The sequence below is a fragment of the Heloderma suspectum genome, chromosome 5 (genome assembly GCF_057233095.1).
Source record: "Heloderma suspectum isolate Gila_16-S chromosome 5, 16-S_ref, whole genome shotgun sequence".
Lineage (NCBI taxonomy): Eukaryota > Metazoa > Chordata > Lepidosauria > Squamata > Helodermatidae > Heloderma > Heloderma suspectum.
The window spans coordinates 36,059,710-36,075,051 of record NC_139462.1 but is presented as its reverse complement, the minus strand read 5'-3'; the positions used below and the strand labels follow the sequence as shown (position 1 = coordinate 36,075,051).

At 44.7% G+C, this 15,342-nt stretch overlaps 1 protein-coding gene across 4 annotated transcripts in view; it reads left to right on the top strand.

Annotated features, from left to right (window-relative positions):
* The window catches only part of PPA2 (inorganic pyrophosphatase 2), a 47,266-nt gene that overhangs the window by 7,402 nt on the left and 24,522 nt on the right, over positions 1-15,342 (top strand). For 2 of the 4 annotated variants that reach the window (XM_084855761.1, XM_084855760.1), the window contains exons 4-5: positions 11,937-11,990; positions 14,155-14,274. In XM_084855761.1, the coding sequence (XP_084711887.1) occupies positions 11,937-11,990; positions 14,155-14,274 (174 nt within the window). The remainder of the gene's footprint in view (positions 1-11,936; positions 11,991-14,154; positions 14,275-15,342) is intronic. The other 2 variants (XM_084855763.1, XM_084855762.1) reach the window with 1 other exon arrangement.

The window sequence follows — 15,342 nt, the reverse complement described above, 5'->3', positions numbered from 1 at the left end:
ATACGAGAGTTTTTGAACCCTCACACAACCTCCGCCACTCAGGTCTGCATGACAGGACAAGTCGCAGCTGGAATACTCAGAATGGCTGTCTGCACGTAGTGGCATGTGCTGTAGCCCACCGTGGCTTAAATAAGCCCCTTGTGCAAACTGGCCCAATGAGAGAGATTTGGAGGCTGTCCTTTAGGATGGAGGTGGTATGCAATTCTGAACTGTTTGCATGGCTGCATCAGTGGAAAGGGCTCAACCAAATACAGTGCTTCTGATGAATGCATGCATTTTTTACTACACGTAATTAACTAGTATAAAACTCTGGGTCAGGTCTGGCCTCCTAAGTGGTGCCATTTGTATCTTCCCCCACCTCTGTTTGCCAGCCTGATGTTATGCTGGAGGACTCCTCAGAGGAAGAGCTGGAGCTCCCAGAAACTGAGGGCATCCCAGATCAGTCACTGTCACCAGACCAGGAGGAGCCTGGGCCCTTGGAGGAGATGGCTGCCTGTCAGGGAAGGGGACTTTCCGTCTGAGGCTAAGCAAGCCCCTGGCCCCCAGGAATGTCTTCGCCTCAAGCGACAGGCCAGTAGGGCTCCTGTGAAAAGGAGTGCTCACTTGCAAAGAAAGTTTCCTTGGGAGAAAGTGGCTCCTCATGAGTAGGCTCTGAGCAGAGCACTGTAATGAGAGAGCTGACGCTGAGCAGAGTCCTGGGTGGGGCTCAGCAGGCTTTAGCGTTAAAAACCTTCAGCGACTGTCTAGCCAGTGGTGGCAGCAATGACTTTTCCAGCTTCTATTGTCGTACCTTGTTTTCCTGACCTTGCCTTGTGATTGAACGTCTGTGCTACTGACCTTGGACTCCTGCTTGACTCTGCTTCTTGGACTGTGTATTGTATCTGACCGTTTATCTGTGTTTTGACCTTGGTTGCTGTTCACACCTCTCCTTTGGAGTGCTCCCTATTGCTTGATAAAACTGCTTTTAACCACTGCCTGCTGATCGACTTGCTTTTGGATTGCCCCTTAGTTTAACCTGAGCTTGATCCAGAGGCAAGAGGTTAGTCTCATTATCATCTGTGAGAATAAAACTCACTGACAGGCCACTTCAAGGGGGAAGGATTGAGCTGTGCTTGTGAGCATCCTAGAGGCCTCTGGTTGGCCGCTGTGGGAAGTAAGATGAACTTTTGTATGACAGAGCAGGTCCTTCCTTCCTTTTTTCTGTTAGAGTGCCATCCTAAGGGATTCATGCTTGATAATCAGAGGGCTCTGATATCTGAGCCCTTTGTCAATCTAGCCCTGCCAGCAAGAACTAGGCAAGTTGGGAGGAGGACAGAAGCTTTTACAGCCTCTGTGTCCTCCGTTTTAACCATTTTCAGCGACACAGGCCTCTTATTCATAGATGTATGTGCTAATAATGCTTATATACCTCTTAATATAATACATATTTAAGCAGTTAACATATAAATATTAAAAATATATTTAAATACACTATTAACACCAATTTCAATTAGAATAATAATACAGATATATTTAAAAGACACTATTGAAACCATTTAGAGATGGGGGTACCAGACCACCTTACCTGTCTCCTGAGAAACCTGTACGAGGGTCAAGAAGCAACAGTAAGAACCAGACATGGAACAACTGATTGGTTCAAAATTGGGAAAGGAGTACGACAAGGCTGCATATTGTCGCCCTGCTTATTTAACTTATATGCAGAGTACATCATGAGAAACGCCGGGTTGGATGACTCACAAGTTGGAATTAAGATTGCCGGGAGAATTATCAACAACCTCAGATACGCAGATGATACCACCTAATGGCAGAAAGCGAAGAGGATCTAAAGAACCTCTTGTTGAGGGTGAAAGAGGAGAGTGCAAAAGCTGGTTTGAAACTCAACATTAAAAAAAAAACTAAGATCATGGCATCTGGCCCCATCACTTTCTGGCATATGGAAGGGGAAGAAATGGAAGCAGTGACAGATTTTATTTTCTTGGGCTCCAAGATCACTGCAGACGGTGACTGTAGCCATGAAATTAAAAGACGCTTGCTCCTTGGGAGGAAAGCTATGGCAAACCTAGACAGCATAGTAAGAAGCAGAGACATCACCTTGCCGACAAAGGTCCGCATAATCAAAGCTATGGTTTTCCCAGTAGTAACGTATGGCTGTGAGAGCTGGACTATGAGGAAGGCTGAGCGCCGAAGAATTGATGCTTTCAAACTGTGGTGCTGGAGAAGACTCCTACGAGTCCCCTGGACTGCAAGGAGGTCCAATCAGTCATTCCTAAAGGAAATCAACCCTGACTGCTCATTGGAAGGACAGATACTGAAGCTGAAGCTCAAATATTTTGGCCACCTAATGCGAAGGGAGAACTCTCTGGAAAAGACCCTGATGCTGGGAAAGACTGAAGGCAAAAGGAGAAGGGGACGGCAGAGGATGAGATGGCTAGATAGCATCACTGGTGCAATGAATATGGACTTGAGCACGCTCCAGGAGAGAGCGCAGGACAGGAAGGCCTGGCGTGCTGTGGTCCATGGGGTCACGAAGAGTCGGACACGACTGAACGTCTGAACAACAACAAAATTGAAACCATTTAAAACTACAATAACAATACAGAACAGTAAAAGGAGCAATAAGATGGAGCAGCATATAATTAATTTCAATTATTTACAAGCCAGAGAAGGACTTGGTGAACAAGTGCATTTTCAGGAGGCATTTGAAACACATTTTCTGCCTCCCAAACTGCATGGGTGAGGATTTTGCAGAGGGAGGGCACCACCACCGAGAACGCCTGGCTTTGAGATATTACATGGCAACCTTCTGTTGGTTGCAGAACGACCGGCAAGGCCTCCTCTGACGAACTCAGAGGTCAGCTTGGTATCCATAGGGGAAGGCAGTCTGCTCCCAAGTTGTTTAAGGCTTTATATGTCAACAACACAACCTTGAACATGGCTTGGTAGCTAATAGCCTGTCTAGCTGATTTACCTTCCAGTGGGTGGGGCCAGAAAGGCTCATGGATCGAGTGGATCCAGGCTTCTCCTCTTCCTGCCACCACCCTGCCCCCTTTTCTCCCTCTCCGACCTCTTCCAAGGACACTTTTGTGTCCTTTGAACAGAAGCCACCATGGTGCTTTCTGCATTGGGTCCTAGGGGTGGGGGGCAGAAGAATCCACACTTGGATTCCTGCCCACAAGGTTGGAGCTGTGCCTATGGCCTCGCAGGTAGGAATCTACATCTCACATGCTGTCTGAGAAGCCATAGGATTGTGCTATGTAAATTAGATAGACTGCACCACCATCCAAAAAAGGATTTTAGGGACGTATACACAAACATCAGAGATTTTATACAATAAGAACAGCATACAAACTAAACAAAAATACAGTATAATTTGTTGTTGTTCAGAGGTATAAATACTGTTTTCACATAATGACACATTCACATTTAAAATGCTTGGAGAAAAAAATAAGGGTTTAACCTGGCATCAAAAAGAGTACAATGATGGTGCCAGCCATATCTCCTGTGGGAAGCTATTCTAAAGTTGGGGTGCCACCACAGAGAAGGCCCTCTCCTTTGTAGATGGTACTTCCCTTGTAGATGGAATAGAAGGGCCTCTCCTTCTGGGATTAGTTTAGCTCACAGGCAGGTTGATACGTACTTAGCTGCTGGCCTACCAGACTTTGTTCCGTTTTCAAAAGTGGCTCCTCGAAAAACTAGTTGCTAATCGGACGTTAATATGGATGGCTTAGTTGCTGCTATGCCATAGAGCCCCCCCCCCCCGCCCCAATCTATCAGATGACTTCAGAGAGAGGCTGTGTGTTGGAATCACTGTTCTGCCTCTTTTCTGACTTTTAAGCTTGAACTTTTTGCTTGTGATGTGGGATTATAATGAGCCACTCCTATTAAGAGATCACTAGAAGAAACTGAAAGGGTCATTCAAGTTTCAAAAGCCAAGGTTTCTAAATGTGACTGCCTAATGTTACGATTTCTAGATGTACTCATAGTGTGTCCTAAAACACAGAAAATATAAAATATGATTTCTTGGAAGCATGCCTGAATTCTTTTGCCTGGGGCAATTGTTCAGTAGCACAGTTTTCACCAGATTTTTTTTTTTTAATGGGTGAAGCTAGGAAGAAAACATGCCTACACATTTCTAAGGGGTTATATTAGTAATCTTAAAATAACTGCCTGTGTGCCCACAGGGTGCATGTCTTTGCAATACAGGAACAGCATAAAGAGTTGGTGCAGCCAGATACGAATGTGCTGTAAGTTGTCTGAGGTGGCAGTGAGCCAGTGCTCGTGAACAAAACCTGGGTAATGTGAGGTTGGATTAAACATGTGCATGTTGAATTGGTCTTTTGAATGGTCTTGCCACAAATTCAGACCACCTTCACATCTGTGATGGGTTGTAATGTAATGGGTTGTCATGCAGTCAATCAGTCATGTAGCTCAGCCATCCCTCAACCTGGTGCCCTCCAGATATGATGGACTGCAACTCACATGATTCCCAGCCAGCATGTGTATGCTGGCTGGGAATGATGGGAGTTGCTGTGCAACACATCTGGAGGGCACCAGGTTGAGAGAAGACTAATGTAGCCAATCCTGGCTGGCCGAGAATGTGACTTAAAGAGGAGCTTGATTTGTCATGACATTGACTTTTAACCTATTATACATGACAAGACAATAATCAATTGTTTCTAGTAGAAAATAGTACAGATCTCTATTTTGATAAGAGTTCTTGATGTATAAAATGTTTCAGGTCATGTGGTCAAGAATCAAGCTCCTCTCTAACTCACATTCTTGGCCAGCCAGGATTGGCTACATTAGCCTTCTGCCTGCAATGCTCTTCTAGCCTTATCGGAGCTGCTGTGGTGTCATGGTATGGTAATAAATATTCCAGCTCTTAGGGGAGACTTAATTATGGAATACTGAATTGGTGTAATTGCAGTGAGAGCAGCAGAAGGTATATTTGCTTGGGAGAGCAAACTCACCCCTGGCCTGGACAGGAGGGGCTGTAGAAAAGGGGACTTGGGGAGGGGCAGGCTGGATGAGGTCCAGACAGTGAAGGAGGAGTAAAGGGGACTACAGTGTTGAAGGAAAATGGTTGCAGGTGATTGACTGGGAGGCAGTAGGCTGAGGAATAGGGATGCTGGAGAAATCTGAGATGGACTAAAATGAGCTTGGATTTTTAAGGTCGGACCTACGGAATCCGCAGCAGACCGACCCCCTCAGGCTATGTGGAGTCCATAGACTTTCGGATGTTTTTTATGTTCCTGAAATTTATGCATATTTATTTGTAGGAAAATATGCAAGTTTTTTTTGAGGAAAAGCTGAATGGAATGTTATGTACTATGCTAAATGTTGCGTACTATGGCAAATTATGTAAATTGTTGTGAAACCTCCTATGTAATTATTTGCGTTTGCATAGCGAAGAAAAAAAATCGCATCTGTCTGTGAGTGGACGATGGAACAAAAGGTGTCTGACAATCCATGAAACAGAGACGGAGCAGATTTTACACATTCTGTACATCCCTACTGAGGAGACAAGGGAGCCTAGTGACTGAAGAGGTCAGGTTAGAGAACTTGGCTACCCTTCTCATCTTGCATCCACAGCTAGTTGGGAATTAAAATTCCGAAACCTCACCATCACCCCTAATAACTGACACCTCTCCAAACAAGTGCTTAATAGCATGTTGTTGTTGTTGTTGTTTTTAAAAAAACCAATTAATGTCTTTAGAAAACCCACTCAGAATGCTACATTTTTTCTAGATGACGATTAGGCAATTAAGGTGCCTCAGGTTTTTATATCAAACCAAGCACTCTAGCTGTCAGGAACAGGGAATAGAGAAGAGGGGTTTAAACATAGAAGTAAGGCCAGTGGGTTCAAATCCATAGGCACAAAAAAGCAGTAAACTAGAAAATCTTTTATTTTTTTTATTTCTTGTGACTTGTAAAAGAGTTCTACCCTGTTCTTCCTTAAATAGAAACCAGACCGGCTTACAGCATAGATTTAAATCAAATTGCAATGATAAAACCAACCATTACTTATTATTTATTTTGACTCTGCCCTTCAAAGGAATGTTCCCAGGATGTCTCTTTATTGTTTGTTAGGAAATCTGAATCGCAAGGCATTCAGTCATAAAAGGAAAGGAGGTGTTTCAAATTTTTGTTGAAAAAACGTACTGTCTTTGTCCCAGGATGGTAGTAAATAGGGCAAGGTGTATACTTGCTTTGGTCACCTAGCTATTACAAATGGTTGCACAGGGTTTTTCAGTGGGTCCTAGATGGTATCAAGCACACGTTTCTTGGACTACCCTTGGCCTGGAGAAGTTCCCGCCACGTGTGGCTTCAGGAAGAGGGCTAAAAAGGGAGATGTGAACTTATTGGTGGGGGCTTAGTCCTGACTTTTTAACAAGAAAAGCGCCCAGGCCAGGGCAGGAAGTATACACCTCCTCGATGACGTGGACCAGTTATCTAAAGAGGTGGGCTTCTGAAAAGCCAGTCAGAGAGGTTTATGCTAATAGGGTTCCTGTTGTCCTTGGCAAGCATTCTTAAGTGATGAGCGTTTGGATAGAACCAGGAAAAATATAGTGGCTTGTTCACACCCCATTTCATGTTTCTGGCAGAATTTAGAAAGTTTCATAGAGCTTTTTAAAGGGCAGTGAGAGTTAATGGGTGACAACCGACTAGGCAGAGAGAATGTTTAATGCAAAGGCAGGATTTATGATTGTGTGGAGGGGTTGTATGTAGAGCTGTATACCCAAGAGGAGCCTGCCACTGTGATGCTGTTCTTTCCCACAGCCCCTGTAATGTGTATTTGTACTAGTAAAAAAAAAGGTAAAGGTGTCCCAACCAGTCGTGTCCGACTCTAGGGTGTGGTGCTCATCTCCATTTCTAAGCCGAAGAGCAAGCGCTGTCCGAAGACACTTCCGTGGTCATGTGGCCGGCATGACTGAACACCAAGGTGCACGGAACGCTGTTACCTTTCCCGCTGAAGCGGTACCTATTTATCTACTTGCCATTTCTTGCTTTCGAACTGCTAGTTTGGCAGGAGCTGGGACTGAAGATGGGAGCTCACTCCGTCACGCAGCACTCGGGTCTCGAACTGCTGTCCTGCCGACCTTCCGGTCTGCAGTTCAGTGTCTTAACTACTAAGCCACCATGGCCTACTAGATACTAGAGCTGTGCACTAATGGCCTCTCAAAATTCTCTTCCTTATTTGTGGGCGGAGAAATTTGGGAGATAATTTCACTAAATTTCTCCAGGGGAAGGGGAAATTCTCAGCAGTTTCTCACAGGTAGGGCTCATCACTGGCAGGGCTTGTGGTGCAGCTTCTTTCATTTTTGGTGAGGATGTTTGGGTTTTTCGTGCTGCAGTAGCATCACCTGTGTTGGCAGGCTGGCCCCCATTTTGCATCAATCACAATACTGGTGTGTGTATGTGTGTGGGGCGGCAGTGTTGTGTCAAGTTCTAGGGATGAGGTGGAGTTAGTGCTTTACCAAAATCTGTCCTCCAGTTTCCAGAAAGTTTTCTTCCTTCCCCCATGAAAGGGGCTTCCATTGTTCTGCCTCATTCTCAGGACAGTCTGTAATTTGTGTTGAATTTCTTTTGGAGGTGGTTTTGAGCTTACCTAATCACACCTAGCCTCCCAGGCTGCCTGCACGTCCTGATCTAAAAAAGCCCTAAGGGAGGAATTACCTCATGGTGCCTTAAACTGGGCTTTCATTGAGGCATAGGGAGCTGAGGATTGTACAATGAAAGACAGGTCACTTGTGCTCATTCCTCAGCCACCTCCTAAGTAAGGCAAGCTCAAGAAACCCAAACCCAACCCTTGAGAATTTCTCCAAAATTTCTTCAGTACTGAATTTCTTTTTGAAAGCAATTTCTCTTCTATCAAATTGAATGAGAATGGTCGAAAAAATGTGGGAGAGATTTTCGGCACAGCACTAATTTCTCCCGGCCTGTAATGTATGACAAGGGCTAATGTAAGTGCTACAATCTTTGTACAATGCTATAATCTTTTTACGAACTGGGGAGTTGTGTATTTGCTTATTGCCCCCTGTCGAGTTTGACTCTCCCCTCCCTCCCTGCCCCTGCTCTTAGAACATTTATTTTTGTGAAGGCATCAGTGGCTCAGATGCTGTCTCTGAATGTTCATTGTATATCCCTCCTTTCAAGAAATATTGCATAGTTCTCTGCTCCTGAGTTCCTACTTACAGCCTTTTTTTAAAATCAGGAGTGTAGAACCTCAGACACAGGATCCATGTCTGTATCTGTCCCACCTGAGATCTCGTTCTGGCCCTCCAGGGATTCACCATGCTCCTTTCCCCCTACCATGGTTCGTTTGGTGGTTTCTGGCTTTTGTGCAGTTTTTCCCCATTCAGAAATGTTGAACCCCCTCTCCTAAGGTTGACTTTTGTGAACCGCCCCGAGAGCTTCAGCTATTGGGCAGTACAGAAATGTAATAAATACAAATAAAATAAATAAGGCTCCGGTACTGGCAGTAAGAGCTGTAAGCTAAAATAGGCGGGTATATTTGGTATTTTAGCCCTGCCCCGTTTTGCCTTTAGCTCCACCCACCACTAGAATGTGGCCCCTGAGAGCTTCTCCAAAACCCAATTTGGCCCTCAGACTGAAAGAGGTTCAACACCCCTGTTTTAAAGCCTGTATGAAATTATATCATGGGAGGATGAGGGAGGATTCACTGAAGACAGTGAAGATTTTCCCCTTTGTATTTTGCTCCCCCTGCCCTACTGCAAATCGAGATTTCATCCAGTTCACAAAACCTGGCTTTGATAACACTGTTTGGCTAGTGTTTGGGAGAGACGGTTGTGAACTGCAGATGTAAGTCATTAAGACTGAATGTGTCTAGTTCTTGGTCACGCTTATGAATTGCATGGCCAAGTTCTATTTAGGGAAAGTTTTTTCAGTGAATGTCTTTGTCTTTCTGGCATGATGCTTTCTGCATTAAATTAGTTGTTTCTGCCCATCCCTGATTTAGTCTGTCTACGGTACTATCCACTATTCTTCTTCTGGGAACTCTAAAAATAGATGGCAGGACTGATCAAATCTACTGTGAATGGGTGCAGATGGAAAGTTAGAGGCACCCTGAATTTCTGAGCATAAACTCGTGCTCTTATTGTAATGTTGAACGATGGTGCAGGTGTTAAAGCTATTTCCAGAGCCACGGGTGCTAGAAGCAGGGACCCTTGTTTCTAGGTGTGGCTGCCTCTCGTAGTGAGCCATCTAGGGATGTTGAAGGAATCCAGTTGGGGGGTAGAGCTCGATGAGCTTTCATCAGCTGGGGCCCCCGGACCCCATTCCGTCCTCTGCCAACTGACTCAACTTGGTGTGCGATTTGGGCCAGCTGGTGGAATTTCCACAAATTATTATTATTTTGCGTAAAAGGACATTTGCGCAAATTACGCTTGTAAATTGCATAATTTGCTCAAGTTATGGCTGTAAACTGCATAATTTGTGTAAGTCACAGCCACAATTTGTGCAAATTATGACCTTTTTTCCAAGAGTGATGACATCTTCTGTCAGACCACCAGGGTAATTGTTGGACTCTTCTTGCTCTGACAAGGGAATAAGGCAATACAAAGAACAAAAGGCACAAAATATTTCATAACAAAAACCTATTAAACCAGAAACCAAATTAAGGAAGAAACACACAAATTAACACTGTACAGGATGCTTTTAATTCTATAAACTTACGATTACATATAATAGCACACAAATAATAAAACCCCCTAATAGGCCTGATACTGTAAAGTATGCTACAACTTAAGCCAGGTTCATTCTGACACAAAAGTCTTCGCTGTTGGACTAATAACAATAATGAAGCTGCAAAAAAGAAATCATTAGAAGTCAGCATTTCCAAAATAAAAACAATATCAATAATATAGTCAAAGAACCATGAAATACTCACCGATAGGCTTTGGCTCTTGTATGCAGAACTTTAAAAGGAGGAAGACGAAACATTTCTCTTCAAATACCTTTTGTAAATCGCCATCCTAAACAGAAAATTTTCAAAGATCGCTTCTTTAATCATGCACATATCTACTATCTCAATATCCAGCCCATAATTTTTTTCCAGGCTTGTCAATTAATTATTCTTCAATATGGTCATTGGTAAAAACTTTTCAAAGCCAGTTAATATTCGTGGTGGGGGAACTTGCCCGCGGAGCCATGTAGGCTCAAACGAGAGTTCTTTGTCAAAGCAAACGTTCCTTGTAAATGAGCTTTTGCTCATCTTATCAAAATGCATCTTGGGAGCTGGAATTGCATAGCGCTTCCTCAGAGCCAGAGTTGCCATGGGAGCAGCAGTGATGAGGGAAGCTGCTAAGGAGAAGGTAGGATGACTTCTGCCAAGTCCTCCTCTTCATGGAGCCAGAGTGGCGGCAAGGAGGGAAGCAGCGCATGCTCAGAAGCTTGTGATCAATTCCGAACTCAATAGCAAAGTACTAACTGCTGGTCTAAGCTCATTAAAAAGGTGAGCATTACAAACAGGCGAGGTTCAACCAGCAAGCCAACTAATTATGAAGTTTGGTGGCATCACTCGTTAATATAGCTGACATCATGCATAAAGATAATTTTTCCTCCAGTCTCACATTCTGAACTCAAAGCCACTGTTGAGTAAGTGTTATACTCTGTTCTTCTGAAATGGCTAGTGAGTTTATATCAAGGCCTTGTTACCCTCCTTATCACAGCCATAAACTCCCAACAGTTGGGTGCTCCTTCACTCAGTGGTGGCTTTGAGTTCAGTATAAGAGAGCGAAGGGAAAAAAAGACTTGGGTGATATCATCTATATTAACTGGTTTTGGAAAGCTTTTACTGATGACCATATTGAAGAGTAATTAATTGGTAACTTTGGATATAATGTTGTGGTCTGGGAATCGAGATAGTAGATGTGTGATGATCCTAATCAGTGATTTTTGAAAATCATTAATATATTTAGGATGCCCCCAAAGCCGTGCCGTAGTCATCTTCATAAATTTTGTAGGCTTCCTTAGGAAGCACATTTCTTAATGAAGGGCAACCACCTTTTTTTCTTTAGGGGCTAATTTTCCTATTTTTTAATGTATTTTACTGCTGTAAGCCGCCTTGGGAGGTTTGCTGCCCTGAAAGATGGCCAAGAAATGTTTTAAATAAATAATAAGAAATATTTTTTAATGCAGGAGACCATTCAAATATGGTACCTCACCTACAGTCTGTAGTGGTACCATCTCAGCATTCTACCACTTCATCCTGCTGCATATGTAAACCTAGCCCATGTTTGGAGGTGGTTCATATTTATTTAATTTCTGTACCTCCCAGTAGCTGAAGCTCTCTAGGCGGTTCATAGCAACTCTTGCCATTGAACTACTCAACCACGGTTAGGGAGGGTGGAGACTGCTGTGGGAAGGTGAGGGGCTGTGTGGAGCAAGCCAACAGTGCCAACTTCAATTTTTAAGGGCCCATGGTCAAAACACTCTCAGTGGGGGCCCTCCCTCAGCGAATATACCTTCTCACCACCATGGTCGCCAGCTGCTCTTGTGCCTCATCCTCTTTCTCATCCTTGCTACCGCTTGCTTGCTTGGCAGGCAGACAGCCAGGGAGCGAGCAGGCCGTGGCATCTGCTCTCCTTCACACCACCACTGTTGCCTGGGCCAGAGTGAGAGACAGATGAAAAAGGAGCTTGCAAGGGTGAGGAAGAGGATCAAGTTCAGGGGGCTCTTGTCAGTGGGTCCCTGCTGGGGTGTGGACCCTTGGCAGGTTCCCAGCCATGCCTACCCTTGATGCCGGCCCTGCAAGCACACCTTCCTCAGGCTGCTTCCCAGTTTATCTGCCATTGCTACCAGGGGCCCAGCATTATGTCTCTTCTGGCCGTGAAGAGGACAGTAGCTTTGGTTGTGCTATACTCAGTTGTATTAACGTTTTGTTTTGTATCACACATTCCCTTTTTTCTTTTCAGGTTGCATTTAACATGATAGTAGAAGTGCCTCGCTGGACAAATGCTAAAATGGAGGTATCTTAAAAAACGTAAAGCCAAAGCTTTCAAAGCAGCTTGCACATAAATAAATAATGCAAGTGGGACTTGCAGCAACACATTTTTATTTTTTGTTATTACATTTGTAGCCCAACCTTTTCCTTCTTGCAAGGAGCTCAAGGTGGCTTACATAGCCTTCTTCCTCTCCATTTTATCCTCACAACAAGCCCGTGAAGTAAGTTAGGCTGAGAGTCAGTGACTGGCCCAAAGTCACCCAGTGAGCTTCATGGACTAGTGGGGACTAGAACTCGGGTCTCCCAACTCCCAGTCCAGCACTCTCACCACGCTGCAGTGTATCCTTGCCTTTTAACAGGGCTGCTCCTGCTCAGGGTTCTGGCCAGCCAATTATGTCCTCTTCCTGGATACTACAAGTTGTCAGGGGCCTGAGCAGTTTAATTCCATCTCTTCCTGCGCCTTCCATTTCCCTTTTGCTTTTAGCAGACACATTCTCTCAAACTGCTGTCAGCCATACACTCGACTGGTAAACTCTAATGAGCCCTATTCAGGTGTTCAGTTCAGGTAGGAATTAAATGCATAAGGAGAACTCCAGCCTTGCTCCCCTCCTTGCGTGTGTCCATCAGCCTCTACTCATGGAGGGCAATTGTCTGAAGAGGAAGGCCTCCTGTATCGATAGACGCTCTCCACACGAGCCAGGGTGGTGATTTTCTATGAGTAGAGGGCAACAGAAACATGCAAGGAGCGGGGTGGGGCTGGAGTGCTTCTGCTCCTCACATATTTATTTCCTACCTGAACTGAATGCCTGAATTGGGCTGTAGTCTGCCCAGTGGAGGCTGGTGGCTCCGATGTCAGTGGGGCAGTGAATCAGCTCTGGATTTCAGTCAGAACCAGCCAGAACTCTAAAGGAGCTATCCAAGGTGCTTCCCACTGACATCAGAGCAACCAGCCTCCACTGAGTCTGCCTATCTTCTGGTTTCTTTAGATCTCCACCCCACCTGTGTCTAGGCCCAACTGCCATCAGCATTCTATAATCTTTCAGATTCCTGTCAGACTGTTATGGTCGGTTTGTTCTCAAATGTCATTTTCTCTTAGTTCACAAACGTATGGACTTCAGAATGGCTAAAAGCAGCCTTCCCCAACCTGACTCCCTCCAGATGTTTTGGACTTTGACTCCTAGGATTGACTGCTGATCCTGGGAGCTGTAGTCCAAAACATCTGGAGGGCACCAGGTTGGGGAATGCTGGACTGAAGCGTTCCCCGTATATGTAAAACCTTCTGCCTTATTTTTGTGTGGCTGGCCCTCTTTTGCTTCTAAACCCATAGTCATACAACAACCTAGTTCGCTATTAGGGGAATAAGTGGGGCCTGTAACAAAATGTTGCAGTGCCAGTCATCCAACCGTATTCTCTTCCAGACTACTCCATTCCCCCCATCCCAGTTCTTAATTCCAGCCCCCCATGACTCCCTTCACACATATACCCAAAGCATGGAGTTAGGAGGGGGACTGCCTGCCTGCCCTCCCAGGTGCTGGTGTTGCATGCTCTGTTGGCCATGTTCCACCATCTTTGCATTCTGTGCAACCTTTGCTTGGAAAAACAACATGCTACAGTTGCACATGCCTAGTCTCCTCTTTCAAAACATTGCGTTGAATGCACAGATGTTGGGGTTGTGGTGGGCATTGTCCTGATCCCACTCTGTGCTTTGGATGCACATGTGGAGGGTGTCCTTTGAACACACCCCTCATGTCTCTTGTCATCAGTGATACACAGGTACTGTCCAATAGGTGCTTGTGAAAAATGCACAGCAGCATTATGCAGAAGAGCTCAATAGAAATGTCAGTGCTGCTGTTCCTGCATGACTTGCATTTTGCCAGTGGTTCCCAATTGCAGTGGGAGTGCCCGGTCCCATTTTGCAGAACACCACATCTAGTTTGGCCCGGAATGTCAAAGGGATGTTTTTTCCAGGTACTTTAATGGTTTTATCATCTTACAAATGCCTTCAGTGTTCTCTTTGTTTGTTTGTTTCACGCTTTCCCCACCTTTGGAGATAGGGAAAGTTATAAATCTAATTAGAAAGCTTGAAGCTTCGTTGAGGTGTTCGTTATGGGAATAATCAGTTGAGCCATTTTACAGTAATTTTCTTCCCTCCCTCCTGGCCCCCGCTTTCTGTTTCACAACATGTTCAGATTGCCACAAAGGAGCCATTGAATCCCATTAAGCATGATGTAAAGGAAGGCAAGCTGCGATACGTGGCAAATATCTTTCCCCACAAGGGCTATATTTGGAATTATGGGGCCTTCCCTCAGGTAACATATATTTTTTTCCTGTCTGTCAGAATCTTGAAAGCTTTTCTGTCCTCTCAGCAAATTCTCCTCATAAATCCTATGAGAGCAGAATGGCATTCAGCAGGATTGGGCAGTGGGGCTGGGGAGACAATTATATAGACATTTTGTCCATACACTTTGAGAAGCATCTCTGTTTAAAAGTTGAGCACACGTTTCTGGAAAAATAGTCTTGCAACCCATTATTATGCTTTACCAAGCTCGAAGATCCGAATTCAGGCTCAAAGGGGAGATCCTTTGGGGTAACATGGCCCCACTTCCTGTCTTTGGGCTATGCAGGTAGTCCAGGGGTGCTTCTGCATGATGCATCTGTTTTGTAGCAAAGGGCGTAAAATGGGGAGCCCAAGAAGGGCATAAAAACGGGGAGGTGAGGCAGCTCCTGGCCTCTTGTACATCATAAGGCCTAGTTCCTTAGCACCAATATTTATTTTATTTATTATATATTTATCCTCCTTGTTCTCCAAGGCGCTCAGGGCATTGTGCACCCAACGCTCATTTTATCTTCACAATATCCCTATGAGGGTTTTTTTTTATGGGTGGTGGGGATTTTGAAGCTAAGTCTCTAGTCCTAGTCCAATATTCTCTCAGCCTGGCATGTCCAGCATGGTGCGGAGACTTCTCTTGGCACCTGCCAGGCTCCCTGCCCCACCTGATTTTATTTTATTTCTTAAAAGTTTTTAAAAATTAAAACAAAAACAATTTAACTGGGAAGCTGGCATGCTGAAAAGGAAAGTGTTGCCCCCCAGTTTCATTTTTATTTGGGTTCAAAAGAGTGGCTTTGTGTTTTGGAGCACAGACCACACCTCTGCCTTGCAATTAGGTTCTTGGGCATGAACCTTTTCTTTTAGTCTCACCACTTTGCCTTCTGAGGAATAAGTGTTTTGTAACTAGCCGTGCCCTCCTGGTAGCCATTTTGTGAGTGAGCAATCCCTCCCCATGGCAGCCATTTTGTGAGGAGGGGGCACAACACAGTCAACAAGCACTACCCCAGCCTTTCCCAACCTGGTGCCCTCAAGACGTTTTGGACTACAA